Source organism: Sitodiplosis mosellana, unplaced genomic scaffold, assembly GCF_009176505.1.
Source record: "Sitodiplosis mosellana isolate CC-2019 unplaced genomic scaffold, AAFC_SMos_1.0 Smas_scaffold_16, whole genome shotgun sequence".
Taxonomy (NCBI): Eukaryota; Metazoa; Arthropoda; class Insecta; order Diptera; family Cecidomyiidae; genus Sitodiplosis; species Sitodiplosis mosellana.
This window is the reverse complement of record NW_022595258.1, coordinates 282,623-300,947: the sequence shown is the minus strand read 5'-3', so window position 1 is coordinate 300,947 and position 18,325 is coordinate 282,623. Positions and strand designations below refer to the sequence as shown.

The 18,325-nt window shown below is 36.2% G+C and overlaps 4 protein-coding genes across 4 annotated transcripts; 1 reads left to right on the top strand and 3 right to left on the bottom strand.

Moving 5' to 3' along the window:
- Positions 1–137: 137 nt before the first annotated feature.
- Positions 138–5,415, bottom strand: LOC129568114 (uncharacterized). The gene is made up of 7 exons (XM_055445677.1): positions 4,841–5,415; positions 3,880–4,070; positions 3,548–3,617; positions 3,214–3,385; positions 2,539–2,891; positions 723–2,389; positions 138–627 (listed from the first exon to the last, which is right to left on the bottom strand). Exons 1-7 carry the CDS (start codon positions 4,874–4,876, stop codon positions 609–611), a joined length of 2,508 nt encoding a protein of 835 aa, XP_055301652.1. The 5' UTR covers positions 4,877–5,415; the 3' UTR covers positions 138–608.
- A 7,110-nt stretch (positions 5,416–12,525) lies between these two features.
- Positions 12,526–14,440, bottom strand: LOC129568111 (gastrula zinc finger protein XlCGF8.2DB-like). Its single transcript, XM_055445671.1, has 2 exons — positions 14,173–14,440; positions 12,526–13,943 (listed from the first exon to the last, which is right to left on the bottom strand). The coding sequence occupies exon 2, from the start codon at positions 13,878–13,880 to the stop codon at positions 12,783–12,785; it is 1,098 nt and encodes a 365-aa protein (XP_055301646.1). The 5' UTR covers positions 13,881–13,943; positions 14,173–14,440; the 3' UTR covers positions 12,526–12,782.
- Positions 14,441–14,604: 164 nt separating this feature from the next.
- LOC129568078 (uncharacterized) lies at positions 14,605–16,549 on the top strand. Its single transcript, XM_055445618.1, has 3 exons — positions 14,605–14,881; positions 15,181–15,337; positions 15,689–16,549. Exons 1-3 carry the CDS (start codon positions 14,747–14,749, stop codon positions 16,216–16,218), a joined length of 822 nt encoding a protein of 273 aa, XP_055301593.1. The 5' UTR covers positions 14,605–14,746; the 3' UTR covers positions 16,219–16,549.
- A 286-nt stretch (positions 16,550–16,835) lies between these two features.
- LOC129568077 (zinc finger protein 3 homolog) lies at positions 16,836–18,249 on the bottom strand. The gene has a single exon (XM_055445617.1). It carries the CDS (start codon positions 18,238–18,240, stop codon positions 17,104–17,106), a length of 1,137 nt encoding a protein of 378 aa, XP_055301592.1. The 5' UTR covers positions 18,241–18,249; the 3' UTR covers positions 16,836–17,103.
- Positions 18,250–18,325: the final 76 nt, after the last annotated feature.

Here is an 18,325-nt window from a genome sequence, read left to right as displayed (position 1 = left end):
CTATTTTCATTTTCGGTCTAATAATCAATGCGACAAGGGAATTTGGTTCAAAACTGTGAGAAACTCGTAAAAAAAATTTACAGACTCATTCCAATTCCTTCTCGATTCGGATAGAGCAAAATCCAAAACAAACACTCTTTTCGAAAAGTGATTTTCAGTAACCAGTTTATTGACGAATTTTTGATCAATCTAGATCAGTTAAATAGCTTGATGTATTTGTAAGCTTAAGTAATTTACTGTCACACTTCGTTATCCATGTAACTTACAATGTTAGTTGTTTAACAATTTTGATTGATTGGATTCAACATTTATGGTTATTTTTTTCTAATTTGATGGATTGTGATGATTTAAATCGTCAGACAAATGTTTCTAAACACTTGATAGCCAAAAATGAATTTTAATGATTTAAAATTAACGTTGAATATTGTAATTTTTATCTTAACTGATCACTGATCAGAAATAGTTAAAGTAAATTCGTAGATCGAACTATCGTCGAACTAAATTAACGTCGTATTTGTTCGATTCAGATCATCTTGAAGATGGTTAAGATGGCAGTTCATGTTGAAGATGCGGGATTCTCGGTAGAAAAACTCGAGTCTTTCGCGAGATTAATTGCGCTGTTGTTGCCTGCAATAGACAAAAGATCGAATGTGAGGATCGAAAAATAAGTAAATTTTATTAAATAAATAAAAAATAAATCAAACTCCTCTTCAACTCAATACCAATAATAATCCTCGCACTGCGGGCTACAGTAGAACCGTCCGCCTGGCATTCCGCACGTAGCGCACCATTGCTTCTTCTTCGTTTCGGCAATCATTTTGACGCATTCTTCGTAGGTTTTGGCCTTTGCAACATCGAATTTGTTCGTTTCCTCTTTAATTTGATCGCGTTGAATTTTATTGTCCAGCGTCATATTTTCCAATTGCGTTTTGAGTTTTTCCGTTGATTCCATCAATGCTTTGTTTGCGCCAGCCAAATAAGAATTGTTCTCTTCGGCGCTTTTCAAATTGTTGGCTTGTTCGACGTTGATTTCCTGTAATTTGGCCACAGTCGATGCTAATTGTGTGTTTTTCGTTGACAATGCATTCAGGTTACAGTTGAGATTGGCATTTTTAGCCAGTTCACACTTCAAATCACCAATCAACTTTTCATTTTCGCCTTTCAATTTGGTCAAACTTTGGATGAATTCATTGTTCTGTTTGATCATTTGATTGTTCTTGCTGATGAGAGTCTCATGCTGGCCTTTCAACGCTTTCAACTGATCCTGCAGCATTTGAATTTGTTGCGCTGGATTGGCGGCTTCCATGAAATCGGCAAATGAGGATTCGAACGATGATCGAATGCATTCGGATACTTTGCGTGTGTTTTTCTCAATCATTGCATTGCACAAAGCAACCATTTCCGGGGCATGGCTTTGAAAGATCTTTGGCAGTGGTGGCGACATCAATTTGGCATCATCATTGGGCGGAAAATCAAAATCGTCCATGGTATCATGTTGTTCAAGTGATGACAGCATTTCTTTTTTCACTTGTAGTTCGACTGACGATGGAACCTCGTTCAATGATGGACGTGGAAGAGTTGGCATTTTGGCAATCGGTTTGCCAACGAATGGAATGTCAGCAATGGGAATGTATGTGCATGGCTTGACTGATGACTTTCGAACACATGGCAGTGTTGGCAACTTGAAAACACGGTTTTTTTTAACTGAAGTCGCTAGGCTCGTTGGACTGTTTTGCACAGACAATTTGCTGGCTGTACCAAACTGGGTTGATACTTTAGTCTGATGGCCCGTTGTATCTTTCTTTGTACCTTCGGTTTTCGGTACGTCAGATTCATTGGAGACTTTTCGCTTCTTAGCTAAACTTACCAATGGATTCGGTCGATTTGTCGATGAAAAATTTGATATACCCTCAATTTTTCCTCCAACAAATGAAAAACCACACAAAGCACTCTTAGCTTTTTGCTGATTGAGAAATTTCGACGTGGAAAATGTTGCGGTAGCCTTGGGCACTGGCTGAATTTTAAGCTTAAGTGTTTTTGTATCATTCGATTGCTGGTCAAATGCTTTGTATTCTGTGTCATCTTCGAAGACGGAAGGACATATTGCGTCAATCGCTACTGACATTCGTCGTGTCAAAATACCACCAAAGATTGGTACAGGCATATTTGGTGCAGATTTTCGTGTCACAACTGTCTTTCGCCGTGTGTTTGTTGATCGGGCTGGCTTCGGTGGAATTTCCGGTGGAACAATTGGATTTTTCCATGCATTCGGAACCATTTCATACAAATGACGGTCCAAATGTTGCTCATTCAACATCAAATTCGTGCTGTTGGCAAAATGAAACGATCCAAATTTCATGATGATGTTTTGAATGTAGATTTTTGCCTCCTGTGGGAACGAAGAAAAAGTTTGAATGAAGGAATTTTTTGGGTTTTGAACAGACATCCTCATGTCAAATGCTGAAATCGCCACCTGACTGATTATTACATCAAATCATAATTGATAAAATGAAATGTGTGTCTTCGAACAGCACTTACATCGACGGCCTTTTTAAACTTCTCTTTGAGTAAACCAATGTTTGTACTGGGGCACGTTTCCGAATAGATGCAACAGTCTTTGGGTGTAAGAACAATTCGCTTGTGATCACCGAAAAATTGCACATCCACCGTGTGCTTAGCAACATCGACGGCCATAAGCTTTGCTGGCCAATGGGGGAATCCCTTTTGCTTGGCCCAAATCAGAATGTGCGGCATCGTGCACGGCTTTGTAAACCAGTCGTCACGCTTTTGATTGGCATTCCAATAGCATTCGTGGCACAATCGAATGGTGTAAAGTTCATCTTTTGTGAATTTTAACAACCATTTTGTGGCTTTGACGGCCAATTCATCGCCTGAGAAATAAAATAGAAAAATTTTGTTAGAAAATTGGATGAAAAGACCTTACAAAATTGAAAAACTTGACTAAAAAAGCCTCAAAACGGAATCAGTATTTTTTGTTCAATATTTTTGAGGTTAAGTTTTTGAGGTCACAGAAGATTCTATGCTGAGACTTGAAGCTTGAGGCTTGAAGTTTAAGACATAAGACTAGAACATTGAGCTCATTCAAATCTTTCTTTTCTCTATTTTTTAATCTTTTGTTCTTTTTTCCGCGCTTTTCAGATTTCTCTCTCTTTTGCCATGTTTGTCATACCTTAGCCTGCATTTTCCACTCACCTGAACGATGAACCTTCGTGTTGTGCACGATCCACTTGATATCAGACCAAAAGTCTTCGATGCAAATGTATTCACCACCCTCCGTCTTTTCTCCGATTTTCGTCAGATCCAACGGATTGAACACCTTTCCCTTTGTGTCATAGTATAACACATCCAAGAACCGGACAGCTAACTGAAAGAGAAACCATTCAGTTTATTATTATCGTTCAAAAAAAATGCATTTTTTAGGAAGAAAATTACGTATAATTCGATTTAAATGTTTGCTTTATTGGAATAAAATGGTTTTCTTCCGAAAAAAATGACCACTTTTTGCAATTTATGTTGAGTTACTTACATATTCATCAGCTTGAAGCAGATCAGCGACGCATTTCAGAAGCTCATTCAAGCGTGTCAGTTGCATTCCACTGCAAAATGGACATTGAGACGTGCATTTAATGTGATAAAGCAGAATGAAGCGTTCTTTTTTTTATTTCAAGGAAGAATTTTGAGTCATTCCATAAAGCAAAACAGATCAAAACGAAGCAAAGCAAAACAGAGCAAAAGCAGTCTTCATGACATGAAATTCATGTCACACGACCTGAATGACCGCAATTGTTCTCGGTCAAACTTGAAATCAATTTAACACTGAAATCAAATGTTAAACACAATACCATTCGATTCGTTTACCTTGATTGCATTTGATCGACGTCCTTCTCCAATTCAATGCAATCTGGGCATCGCCAAATTCCCATAGCTTCGGCGTTCATCTTTTTGGCGCGCGAACATGCCGGTGAGATGTGAAATGATCGCACACACTCCGAACAGAAGAGCTCGGGCTCATCGCGATGACACGACCAACAAAAGGCATCTGATTCACGCTGTAAATGTGATGTGAAAAATCCATAACAAAAATTATAATTGATACGATAACAAGGGATACTTAAAGCGAAATTCGACTGGTGAATACCAAAAAAAAAATGATGGAAATGAAATTCATTGAACTGTGATTCGAAGTCTTTGAAAAGAAGAAAATTATTTGACGCAACGGGTTCAGAAAACGTTGGCATATTTTGTGTTTTGTTTGCTTGTAAATCAGTCGATTACGTGGTTCTATAGAATGTGAATTCTGAACAAATATCGGGCACTCAAGCCGGTATCATAAGAATTTAATTGTTGACATTCGACCACTGCCACTGTTTGACAGCCGATATGCAACTAACAATGGCTTTGTTATTGCAATGTGTGTTGACATTTCTGTGTATGTGTTTGGATTTTTTGATAACGATGCCTTCCTTATGAGAGAGAACAAAACATCGTTCACACACTGACTTTTTTTGATGCAGGAAAGAAATGAGTTTAATTCTAGCAAAAAGAAACATATGAAATTGAAATATGAACTAGAGTCGTCGTGTCGATGTGAAAAAAAAACACAATTTTTCGAGCGGTTAAAATATGTGTCGACATGAAAAGTGTTCAATTTAAAAACGCTTAAATAATGAAAAACAACGCAAAACTTATGTTTGTTCCTTAAATCAAGAAACTCAACGAACAGACACACTATTTGAGCTACATACGGAAAAATGCTTGACAAACCGGCACAAATCGGAGAAAAATGTAGAAAATGTCGATATAAAATAAAAGAAATTACCTTTTGGCCGAATTGTATATCGCCCAGTGCTTCCATTTTTATTGTTTTCGTATTTTTGTCTTGCAAAATGGTCGAAATTGTACGACAAATCACTAATTACGCACAAAAAATTGGACAAAATGTAAAAAGTGAATGTCTGAATTCACACTATTCTTTTGTTATGTTTGCACTAAAACCATGTGTTTCAGCTCATTCGTTTTTTTGTTGCTATTTTTTTTACTTAAAAATACTATAAAATATGGAATTGCATTAAAAACTCTTTTTTTGTGTGGATAAAAGTGAATGTTTTTGTACAAATAAAGTTGATTGGTTTAAAAATTTACACAAAAATCGAATTTCTATTCGAAAATGGTGGAAATGAACACTTTTTTTTCTTCTAAAAGTAAAATTTGAGAATTAAAATGAGTCGCAATGAAAAACTGCGCGTTTTGTTGTGCCAATAACGATGCTCACACAGCTGATTGAATCAGGCGATATTTGACAACTGTATAAAACAACGACAGCGACGGTGGTCCGCTGTCGATGCAAAGGGCTCAATCGCCCATGTAAGTGTGACGAATGCCACATCTTTGATTGATTGCGCGTGTATTAGTGAATGCTATTATGGTGCGAAGATGCGAGACACGGTGTTCGGTTGGAAAATTGCGTCTCTCATTTGCATTTATGCAGAGTGTGATCGGCTACGGGAAGGAAGGGAGAGAGCGAGAAAGCATGGCCATTTATGTACAACAAATACAAACTGGAGCATTAGAGCAGTTGAGCGTGAGCAAAGCCGAATGTTCAATGCAATATAAACCACTCGATACATTGGTATTGAATATTTTTTTTTTTTGGATACGTTCAAAGTGATGGAGTTCATGATATGGAAAATCAAAAGCATACTTTTGGGCGACATTTTTTTTTGAATTGAATCAGTCTTTGAATTTGTTCTTCGATTTTCATATGAAAATTTTGAAATGACAGGCATTTTTTAACCAGTTAAGCAACACATTTAAATGCCAATTTTGGCCAATTTGTCATCAACGTTTAATAAATATCTCAATTTTCTATGTCGAAAAATAGAAAAAAAGGAAGAAAAAAATTGAAATATCTTCATCAACGACTTGATAGAGTTCAAGGTGTAAAGAAGGGTAATTGCTTTGAGACCGATGTCAAAGACCGCCTTTGATGATTTTTTTTAATTTTTGGCATCGAACTATTCCACCGCACTAATTTTAAACCTGCACAGCTGATATCAAAAATATATGACAATACGTACAAGCTTCATATCGATCGGGTAGGTATGCACACCGAATCCATCCAGTGGAATAACTATTGTTCATTGTGACATAAAGCACATCAGCCATCGGAGTATGAGAGTGAACCTTAAAAATAGCTTCAAATAACCAGTGAAAACAGCTTGGGCTCACATAGCACGTTACACTACTTATCAAAAGTATGCGATTGATTTGTGGGAAAACCTATGCGCGTTTTTGTAGAAAAAACTCCATTCATATTTTATGGAATGGGCAGTGGCCAGAGTAATGAATTATACGAATTTAAGCCATCCATGCCCTTATACCGAAAGTATTGGCATCAAAATCAACAACATTTTCATCGATGAAATCCAAATAGAACCGTTGATGCCAGTTGGACGGTATCGAGTCGATATCAACCTCACTAAAATATCACACACTTACGACCCCAAATACGTTTATGGTGTGTAGTACACACTGTGTACAAATTGTGCGGATCGGTTTCGGATTTACTAGTATGGTTGGGTTAACTCAATGAAGAATAAAATGGAATTCGATTCAAGGAATAAATGCGTTCTATATTTAAAAAAAAGCCGTGTTTTTCTATATTGACGGCATAAAATTCTTTTGTTATTACTATCAACTTGCTAGCAGAGAGTGAATTTTCTCTGCTGAGCAGGCCTGAGCTGAGCTGAATTTGCTGACTCATTAACGGATTCATGGTGCCGAATTTCCATTGCTAGCAATGTTTATCAATTTTTTAAGGTAAATCTCTGCTAGCAATAAAATTTTTGCACCGTGAACGCGTTAAAATATTGCTTCAGGCGCCCGAGTCATCAAATTCAGCTCAGCTCAGGCCCGCTTAACAGCAAAGATACATTCTCTACTTGATGGCATAAGTTTTGAAATCAAATATATAGCTCTGATATTTAAAATTTAAATTCATTTTCTCTAACATTTCACTGAGAAAAAACCAAAAAAAGAGTGTTTTTCTCCGAAAAAATAGCCACTAATGCGGTTTGTCTTTGATTTTACATTATTTCGAACACATTTCATGTACACCGTCGCGCTTATTATTAGAACTGAAGCAATTTAATTACAGACAATACAATTTTAATTACATTCAATTGAGATTTTGAACCTTTCTTCCATAAATTTTCCAAATTTTTCGAAGCGTTCATCGGTTAATTTACATTATCTTCCGAAATCATCTCATTATAATGCGACGATAATTATCATCAAATTTTCTCGTCTATCAGCAATTAAATCAACGGTAATTTAGCTCATTTTCAAACTCGACCAATGGAAGTTATGCTTGAAGTTATTTTTTGAACAATTGAAAGTATTGAAATGTCAAAAAAAAACAAAGTCAAAGGTAAAAAATGGAATGAAAGGTCAGAAAAAATAACAATTTGAACGTTACGTATTTATTGCTGCGTGCGTTTCGTTGATGGTTCAGTTGATTTTTAGAGTTGAACAAAACGGGGTGCTTTTTTGAAGAGAGACCAATTTGTTTGGAAAACTTTCGAAGTTGAACATTTTGCAAGATTTTTCAAAAAATTTCGAAAAATTTCTGAATTTTCGTCAAACTTTCGACAATCGTTTTCAATTTTTTTTTGTAAAACTTTCAAGACCTTTTCAATAAAAAAAATTCCTTTAAAATAATAAAAATCCACAAAAATGTCACTTTGGTCAACAACCAACAAGTATTTGATGATAATTGGCATCAAACCATTGCCACAGAAGTATTTTCCATCGCAAAACTTTCACGTGTTTTTCAACACCATTCATATTATATTCGCAATCGTTACCTTTTCGACCTACGCCATTTCAATTATGTGCTTTTTGCTATTTAAAGCCGTGAGTTTTACTCAGTTCTCCGAAGCGGGAATGTTTTGCATGGTCGCATTTTTGCACCTTTCATTTTATACCATTTCCGTTTCGAAGCGAGAAAACATATTCAGTTTCATGGAAAGCCTTGAGAACGTCATTGCGATGAGTAAGTATTCACTGAACACTGTTTAGGAAAAAATTTCATTTTTTGAGTAATGAAATTGATTTTGATTGCATTTAAATAAAATCCCTAATTTTGATTCATTTTCATCCACTTTTCTTGATTGAATCATGTATAAAACATTGTGATGTAGGAAGCAAGCATAGAGCCATTTACACTCGGGCCAATAAAATAGCCGAGATGTTTGGGAAGTATCTGTGGAATTCAATGATGGTATCAGGGCAATTGTTCGTTTTTCCCAGCGTATTCTTTTCCTATTACAAGTACTATGTGTTACAACAGGCCGACAGATCATTTCAACAAATCTTTCCGGCTTCGTAAGTAAATTTAAGAAATAAATTGAGACCGGTCATATTTTCCCTGGTCATAGCTTCACCCATACAAAGTGGATGGAAAATTTATGGCCGAAATATAGGGAAAAACAGAGTTTGACTCAGGCGACAGATATATGCTTTAGCATAGAAAAAATATCCGCATATTTTTTGGTTTGTCCACTCTCAGTATATAACGGCACCCAGCTAGAGGTGTCAACGGACAAAATTTTGTCCGTTCGTCCGTCCGAACATTTCTTGAAAAAATTCGGACGTCCGGTCCGAATGTCCGAAAACCAAACAATTTTTTCGGACGTCCGGTCCGAATGTCCGAATTTTTTTTCGGACGGACGGACGGACAAGGGGTTTGTCCGAACTTTTCAAATTTTTTCGGACGTCCGAAAATTATACGGACGTCCGAAAAAAATTCAAAGCCAAAAAAAATATTCGAGCCAAAAAAAAATTCAAAAGAAAATATATTAGTTTGTATATTAGTTGGTTTACACTTTTTGGTAAACGTTTTTACGTTGGTTGTTGCACTTTGAAACTAAAATATTCTGAGGGAATTTGTTTGTCGCAACGGATCAATTGTGGGATTAGAAAGAAATCATTGGAGCCGAGAAAATTTTCTTTTGAATTTTTTTTTGGCTCGAATATTTTTTTTTTGGCTTTGAATTTTTTTCGGACGTCCGTAAAATTTTCGGACGTCCGAAAAAATTTGAAAAGTTCGGACAAACCCCTTGTCCGTCCGTCCGTCCGAAAAAAAAATTCGGACATTCGGACCGGACGTCCGAAATTTTTTTTTGGTTTTCGGACATTCGGACCGGACGTCCGAAAAAAAAATTCGGTTTTCGGACATTCGGGCCGGACGTCCGAATTTTTTTTTCGGTTTTCGGACGGACGGACACTATTGTCCGAATTTTTGTCCGTGTCCGTTGACATCTCTACACCCAGCTTCATCGAGTATCAGCACGCACACTGAAGGTGTTAGTATAGGACGGTTTGTTTACGAAGAAAAAAATTGTTTATAAACAAAATCTACCAGAACTATACAGCGCAAAACCTTAACATAGGACATCATTGCTGCCGTTTAAATACATTGCGCTGTACAACTCTGGAAAATTTTGTTTATAAACAATTTTTTTTCTTTGTAAACAAACCGTTCTATAATCTATATTAATACGTTCAGTGTGCGTGCTGATACTCGATGAAGCTGGGTGCCGTTATATACTGAGAGTGGACAAACTAAAAAATATGCGGATATTTTTTCTATGCTAAAGCATATATCTGTCGCCTGAGTCAAACTCTGGGGAAAAATAATAATCTTATTTCAAGTTTGGACATAACTTCACCATTGAAAGTATTTTTAATTCGAGAAAATATTGCCAAAAATGTTTTTTGTTTTCATCCATAGATTTCCGTGGAATTGGAAGACGCCAATGGGATTTTTCGCAGCACAATGTCTACAGTCCTATTGGATCCATTGTGTTCTTCTAATGATCATCGGCACCATATCGTTGTTCGCCAAATTCTTCACTCTCTTGGGAGCACTTGCCATTGACACTGTTCAAATATTGGAAGAATTCACAGATGCATTCAACAAAGCGCGTCAAGATTTAACCAGCGAGAAACGCTTTCGAATGAAAGAAAAGCTCATTGAAATTATTCAGTTCCATGCTGCTGCTAGAAGGTAGAGATATTGGCGATCAGGGTCGAGATTTGTTTTGGAGTAGAAGATTTCTTTTTTTGAAATGTTTTGAACGTTTACTTTTTACGTGGAAAAGGACGTGTAAAGGCTTTATACCATTTGAATGGGCAAGCGGAATAATGAAACGTAATTCTGTTTTTAAATGAAGTGCCTCTGAGAAAAATTTTCAGTAAAAAAGCCCCACAAAAATATTGTCTGAATAAGATTTTCATACAAATTTTTATCAGACAATATTTTTGTGGGGCTTTTTTACTGAAAATTTTTCTCAGAGGCACTTCATTTGAAAACAGAATTACGTTTCATTATTCCGCTTGCCCATTCATTTGTGCTTTTTGCAATAATATAGAGCCTCAATAGTACTGAAGTACAGTGTATTTGAGTCCGTACCTTCTCCACTACTGCTTGAAAGCACAATGGTATAAAAATCTGCAAGAATTTACGCTTCGTTCTTTCCATTTTTTTCTGTTTCCGGCAGAAATAAATTTTCTGCAATTCCATTTTCAATTTTCTTTTTCTTTCTATGCATAGAAAATATGTATAGCACCATTTTAACTCGAATTCGAGAAATTTTCTAATGACTTTTTGTGACTTTTACGTTTTACTATGCAAATTTTGTTTGATTCTTTTCAATTTTATTCACTCCGTAGATTTATTAAGCTATTTTTGGACTGCTTCAGTACCATTCTGACCGCTTACTTTGGGTTATTGCTCATAATTCTTTGTACCACTCTTTTAGGCTTGAATGCGGTAAGGTCATTTCTTGGACAGATGATTAGTTGAAAATTCAGAGAAAAAAAATAATACAAATGAACTTTTCAATCATTTTAACAGGCACTTTACGTCGGAATTATCGATTTTGTTCGTTTGTTTATCTGTTTACTAATTACAATGACTTACATTTCGGTGTTGTGCATGTTTGGCAATGAGACAACGACACGATTCGAAGAGATTCACCAGACACTTTGTAAATGTCCATGGAATGAATTTCCGTTGGAAATGCAAAAATTACTGCCGATTGTGCTTATGGTTGCTGAAAAACCAATTTATTTGAAGGGATATATGTCGGTCAAGTGTACTCGCGAGTTCATGAAAACGGTAATCGATACAGCAAAAGGAGTGAAATTTTAGCATTTAAACTAAATGTTTTTGTTTTTAGACAACAAACAATGGATTTTCATACTTCATGATGTTGCGCCAGTTTAATCGCTAAATGCAGTTATTAAACACGGAAATATGATTTTAAAAACATTATAGATATGTTTTTGAGGAAGAAAATGATTCAAGTTTTTCTTTCGACAGCTAAGCGATTGTTTCTGTCATAACGCATCTAATCGAACCGAACACTATTTTAAATCACTTTATGGCTATCGCACTCTGAATAAAAGAACAATCAAACTGACACAACCAAATTGTTTGCTGTCAAACTTTGTCTCGTTCACACCAACTGTCACACTGACTTGTTCGTGTACGATTTGCTTAAAAGAAATGTTGTTCGCAGTAAACTCAGTTTAGATGTTCTTTAAATAAAAATGGTTTTTGTCGTTGAAACTATAATTTATTCCATTGGTAGTAAACTTTTTTCATTTTAAGCTTGTTAATTTGTCACTTTTCAAGTGGTTGATCCAAAATCAAGGCCAAAATTTCTAAAAATCTTTGCCAGGATTTTAAACCAAGTTGAGTTTTTAATGACATGGTCTTCATGAGCTTCTTCAAAATAAATTTCTTTTCAGCGAGGAGTATGCACTTTTCCTCCGTTTTAGCTCTGAGGCGGTTGCCATTGATTCACGTCCATAAATCTTATTGAAGTAAACGATAGATCAAATCTTATGAAAAAAAACGGCGAAAAATGACATTCAGTAAAGACCTTTATCATCTGATAAATCCTAGCAAAACAATGATATTGAAACATAAGCTCAGTCAGAAAGCAATAAAAATAATCTTATATATGTTTCATGCGTTCTATTCTCCTTCTACATCAATCAATTTTATTTGATTTCAATAAATTTGACATTCTAATTGGTCAAATTGTTACAACTTACCTAGAATAAATTAAACACATAAACAAAGCATTTCAAATATTGTACTGTGGTCAATAATTTGATTAAGACATCTATTGAACGAAGGGTTGTAACAGTGATATGATCGGCACATGAGCACCATCTCTACTGATTGTCATTATTGCCATGTAAATGAATAGAATGTCTACTTCTTCTTCTTTTTCTCAACATCAATTGCATACGACTTATGGTAACTCTCCGTAATCATTAGAGGTGGCGCTACTTATGCGCATCAATTGACTTTTGCATTGGCTCTTATGTACTGTGCGTGCCTTTTGCTATTGAAATAAGACCGGAATAAACATTCAATTTCCTTCTAAATTCGAAGTCAAAAGTTAATCCAATAAAAATATTCAAGGATTTTCTATGAATTTTCATTTTTATTCTTTATTTGCGTACTTGTGTTTCTGGTTTTTACAAACTTTGAAGAAAGATTTTGGGAGTTTAAATTTTTCGTCTAATTGGAACAAATCTAAGAATGGAAAATTCGTCATATTAAATTTGAAAATTAAAAAAAAAAATAAAAACAAGTGGAAACCTACTACAGTTGCTTTTTTTTATTTCTTATTATTTTCAGTGAGTTTTGTTCATGAAAATTAATTCGTGCACGCTAAATTCTACTTGGAAACATATGATTTGTGAATATTTTTTTGGTGTCGTTTAAGATTGAATTTTCCCGTGAAGCATCGTTGGCACAATTGGCAATGGAACGAATTTTGGTCGATATGTTTCACTCGCATGTGTGACAACAATTGCGTTCGATCATGTGTCATCAGGTTCCGACACAAATGGCATTCGTAACATCGGCTCTTGCACTTCAATTCATGCTGCTTCTTTTCCACTTCTTTTATGAAGTGACGAACACAAATAAAACATTGGAATTTTATCGGACGAGGATTTGTGTGGACTTTCGAATGAGCCTTTAGGATGTATCGCATTGTAAATCTCTTGGAGCAAAAGCTGCATCGGAATGGTCGATCGCCATTGTGCACACGCATGTGCATCTTCAACTTGGACTGAATCAGAGCAGAGAACTTCTTACACAAATGGCATTCGAAATGTCGCCCATTGCAAGCATTCTCGTGCACCAGTCTTTCGTCATTCTGTACGAATCTCTTGAGACAAACTGAACAACTGAACAGATATTCATCGGGGTGTGTTTTCAAATGTGTTTGAAGGTTGTACTGTCTTGTGAATCGTTTGTTACAAATGTTGCATGGAAAAGGTTTTTTGCCACTGTGTTTGACCATATGCCTCTTCAGATGGGCTGGATATTGTGCAACATATCCACATATTGAGCACTTATGCTGTTTCTTGGTCCTTTTGGCAGCCAACTGTTTCCTTTGTGCAGCACTGATCACCGTTTTGGCTCTACCCTTCAAATCAATGCCCTTTTTCTTCAACTTTCCATTCGATGACTTTGGCGTCACATCACTTTTGTTCGACTGTTGCTCCATCGCAGTATTTTCCGTCGATAAATCATTTTCACCTGATTGTTTGCCTCCTTCTGGTTTCATTTCAACTTTTATATCGTCTTCGGCTTCATGTTTGAGCTCCAGTTTGGCATGCGTTGAATACAAATCTTCAATATTCATCCCATCGTTGTCGTCGACAATGTTAGTGTTAATTGGTCCAAAATCATGCCTTGCAGTCGTTGTCATGTCAACATCATCCTCTGCACCCCATTCCACCTTAATGTTACCTTCTTGTTTCATTTCAATGGGAATCCATTCGTTATCTTCCACGCAACCAGCATTCGATTCGGCCTTTTTTCGACACTTCCAATTCGAACCGAAGTTGTTCATTGTGTGTTGTCAAAGTAAATACATTTTTTAGGTTATTGATGGTCTATGAAATTATTTGGTATCAAATTCTGTATTCATACAGAATATATATCATTCATGAGTTTTTTTTTTGTCACTTCGATGAAGCCAAATATTTTTAAATCTTTCAATCAAATAGACATTTTTTCTTGTGGAAAATTAGAAATAATGTAAAAAAAATCACCTTTTCTCCGCTTCAACACACCGTGACTTTCGATGTTGCAATGAAACACCCGACAAACTAGACTCTTTTGGCGTAGAAATCAGAAAATATCACAAATTTTTAACAAATTCTGATTTTTTACTCTTTCAACAGCACATAAAAATCGTAGATTATCCAAAATTTAGTTAAATTTGGATTGAAAAAGATTTTTAATTGGGGTAGAAAAACGTATGTATAACATTGGTCAAGCACACGAAAATGAGAGACTGTATTGTGGCTGTATCGGTGTATTTGATTTGAAGGTTGTGAGTGTGTGAGAGGAATGAGTCTGTGTGTGGAATATAGCACCATCGCGACGAGTCGTCGACGACTACTTCAAATCACAGTGGAACATTGAAAGAGAGCGATACTATCATTGAACGCACTCCACATTCCATTTGACATTTGGCGTTTGTCATTTGGTGCTCACATTTTTTCACACTGTTTTTATTCATACAGTTTTGGTCTTTGTTATTGCACAATTGTTTCGTTCTAGAAAAATCTCTTGACAAAATCGTAGTTTTTTTTTTGAGCTAATTGATCATAATCGTGGAACATGGCAAGTTCAAAAACAATCAACCTGAAGCGTACGCATGAAATGTTAAAGTATAATTCCAAATCGAGTGCATCGCAATCGACTGAACTGAGTTTGCTCAGATATAGTTTCATTCGGACACTCAAAATGGAAAAGGTGAGTGAATTTATGTGACTATCACACTCTGGTACACAATTGGAATAGGGTTTTTAGCGACGCAATTATGTGATATTGTTATGAAATTGCGATGGCTTTGTGTGAATTTTTTATTCGTCAAGCGAAAGTCTGTTTCCAATTTTCATTATGAGTGTTCGTTTTTAAGGTTGATAATCATTTTTGGTTTTTAGCAAGCCATCGAACTCTTTTTTGAGTGAACGATATCTAAATTTTGCTAAAATATTCAATATTAGCCTATATTTAGTTATTCATAATATGAATTGCATATCCAATTTTAGTTCAACATTCTCAACGACCCATTGATGTCATCGAATTTGATGGTGAACACGATCGGTCTACAAGGAATTTCCCGAAAAATTGACAGCTATGCCAATTGCGACGCATTTTTGGCCGATATTGATACGTTGGTTCACAGCTACACGGTGGCGTTTAACAGTAGGTTCAATCAATATAACTTCCATTGGAATGTGATAGCAATTAGATTTCGTTACTGAAGAAGAAAGAATTTCTTTTGTTCAATTGACTTTAGACTGTCTTCTGTGGAGTCAAGTGGTTTCAAAGTCATTCCATTGAATTATTACTTGACTGCATTTTCGACAAATTTCCACACAAGTTCGTCAACATTACAAAATCTTGTGGTTGCTTTCTACCGTGATTGGTGATCAATATTGAATTAATTTTCATATAAAATGCTAATTTGGCATTGGCAAATCATCTTTAATAATTACCGAATCCTACAAACACATTGAAAATTGCTCATTTCTAAATCGGTTCATTTGATTCCAGGCCAGCCCGCCGTCAAAGAAGTGATTTGTGCATTTTCCGAGCTGTGCCACCGTGACGTGAAAAGTATCCGCACCTGTTTTCAGTCAGCCAAAGCGACGTCTGGGAATGAACATATGGCGAACAATGACTTCAAGAGTGATCCCACACAAGCAGATGTTCCAGCCAAACGACGTGCTTGGCGTGGAAAACGAGACTCCGTTCGAGGCAAATACTCCAGCCCATTTGCTTCCAAAGCTATGTACAACCCACAAAACGCGCCGAATCAGCTGATTGCCACGGTTCCCGTTGAATTTAGAGGAAGCTCAGATAGTCAACACCTCGTTGCTTCGGATGAAAACCAACCAAATGGCAACAAAACCGATGAATTACCTGGAAATGTGCCAATATCCAAAATGAAATTGAATGAAGATACAAATGACACACCATTGCAAAGCATTGACGATGAATTGCGCCAAAAACGCAAGGCTAAAGAGAATGAACCGTTGGGAAGCGAGGAAAAAGCTTCACTCCGGCAAAGAAATCTGCAATGAACTCTGACCATGTTGAAAATTGATTTTAGATATTTTTGATCTTTCGAACATTCAATTGTTCTGTTCTTTTTCCATTCAACCTATGATTACTGCTCTGCAATCTAATTTAGATTCTCTCTTCCATTCAGCATTTTAGAATTCACGATTTCATGGACATTTTTTGGTCCTGATTTTAATATTAATTTAATTTGCGTCTAACATTAATATAATATGGAAATTTCGTCTTTTGTCTCAAATCACTTTTAATTTAAGAGTTCCTTCTATGTCCCTAAAAATGTCAAACAAATAAATTGGTAAAATAGGTCAATGCCCTATTCAAAATGACTAAAAATTGTGTTTTGGATTTTTATTTGATCAATTTTTTTTAAAAAATCATTGCAGATACAAAGCTACGCTCTTTTTCAATTCCAATGTATTTCAATTTTGAAGTTCGCTAGTGAACAGACCTGAATTCCATCGAAACGGTATGTTACGTACCGGATGTGGTTTTTATTTTCTGAAACGATCTTTATACATTTTTCAGTTTATTCCGGATATAAGGTTTGAGCAGAACCAATGAAAATCCCTTGTTTTCAGATCATAGCAACTAATTACATTCACGATGTAAAAAACATTCGTTGATTTCAGATTTTGTAATGTTTATTTATTGAACATTAAAGAAAGAAAAATCGTTGAAAGTTTAACAATATTGGACTATGTTATTATAGAAAAATCAGAGTTAAATTCGAACAAATCTACTTTAAATTGAGCCAAATTCAAGGTTGTCAATCATAATTGAGTGAATCAGTATGCAAATTGAGATTGAAACTGATTGTTTTCAACAAGATTGACTGTGAAGTTACAATGGAGTGGAGTGAAGTGTTGTTTTTTATTTTTTAAACACATTCAAATATGGTTGCGCTTCTGGTGTCGCGTAAGGTCGGTTTCCTGTGCGAAGCATTTGTTGCACATTTCACATCGAAATGGTTTGGCACCGGTATGATAGATTCGCATGTGTCTCATCAGATGTGATTTTTGACACGTTGAGTAGCTCTTGCACAAGTAACATTCGTAGCGTCGTCTTTTGCATTTCAGTTCATGCTGACTCTTTTCCATTTCCTTTGTGAAGTAACGGGCACAAACCATGCATTGGAATTTCACCGTGTGTGAAAAGCTGCATCGGAATGGTCGATCGCCAATATGCACACGCATGTGCACTTTCAAATGAGCCTCATATGAAGTAGAATACTCTTTGCACAAATGGCATTCGAAGCGTCGCCCATTGCAAACATCCTCGTGCACCAGTCTTTCGTCATTCTTTGCGAATACCCTGAGACAAATTGAACAACTGAACGGATATTCATCGGGGTGTGTTTTCAAATGTGCTTGAACGTGCGGTTTTTGTGAGAATTGTTTGTTACAAATGTTGCATGGAAAAGGTTTCTCGCCAGTGTGTTTGAGCATATGCCTCTTCAAATAGGATGGAAATGTTGCAACATATCCACATGTTGAGCACTTGTGCTGTTTCTTGGTCCTCTTTACCGCTGACTGTTTTCTATGCGCAGCATTGATTACCGCCTTAGCTCTACCCGTCACATCAATGCTCTTTTTCTTCGAACTTCCATTCGATGACCGTGGCACCGCATCACCTTTTTTCGACTGTCCTTCCGTTTCACAGTTTCCATTTTCTTTCGATGTGTCATTTTTATCTGATCGTTTGCCTTCCTTTGACTTCGGTTCAACTTTGATATCGGCTTCAGCTTCAGCTTTAAATTCCGTTGAATACCAATCTTCGATATTCGACTCATTGTTTGCTCTATCGACTCCGAGTTCAACTGTTGAACCACGGTAACGCTGTCGTGGCATGGGCATCGCAAGTGGTTCATCGTGATCTTCTGGTTCCACTTTGATCATAGGCTCTTGTTTAACTTCGACGACTACGACTGCTGCGGCGTTCATATCAGTAAACGTCCCATCATCGATTGCAGTGTCCATCGACTCATTCTTCGGCTGAACTTCGCTATTCAAGACAAAATCATCCATTGTATGAACAGATACTGGAGATTGAAATAAACGGACCAAAAAATTAATGAAAATGAAAAGAATTTTATGATGCAAAAGGGAATTT

Bases quoted from the DNA above. Each gene is read 5' to 3' on its own strand.
- LOC129568077 (XM_055445617.1), bottom strand. From the start codon at position 18,240: ATGGATGATTTTGTCTTGAATAGCGAAGTTCAGCCGAAGAATGAGTCG.
- LOC129568078 (XM_055445618.1), top strand. From the start codon at position 14,747: ATGGCAAGTTCAAAAACAATCAACCTGAAGCGTACGCATGAAATGTTA. The intron at 14,882-15,180 runs GTGAGTGAATTT...ATCCAATTTTAG, and splicing joins GGACACTCAAAATGGAAAAG to TTCAACATTCTCAACGACCC. The intron at 15,338-15,688 runs GTAGGTTCAATC...ATTTGATTCCAG, and splicing joins CTACACGGTGGCGTTTAACA to GCCAGCCCGCCGTCAAAGAA.
- LOC129568114 (XM_055445677.1), bottom strand. From the start codon at position 4,876: ATGGAAGCACTGGGCGATATACAATTCGGCCAAAAG. The intron at 3,618-3,879 runs GTAAACGAATCG...TCCATTTTGCAG, and splicing joins GTCGATCAAATGCAATCAAG to TGGAATGCAACTGACACGCT. The intron at 2,390-2,538 runs GTAAGTGCTGTT...TCGTTCCCACAG, and splicing joins AGTTTAAAAAGGCCGTCGAT to GAGGCAAAAATCTACATTCA.
- LOC129568111 (XM_055445671.1), bottom strand. From the start codon at position 13,880: ATGAAACAAGAAGGTAACATTAAGGTGGAATGGGGTGCAGAGGATGAT.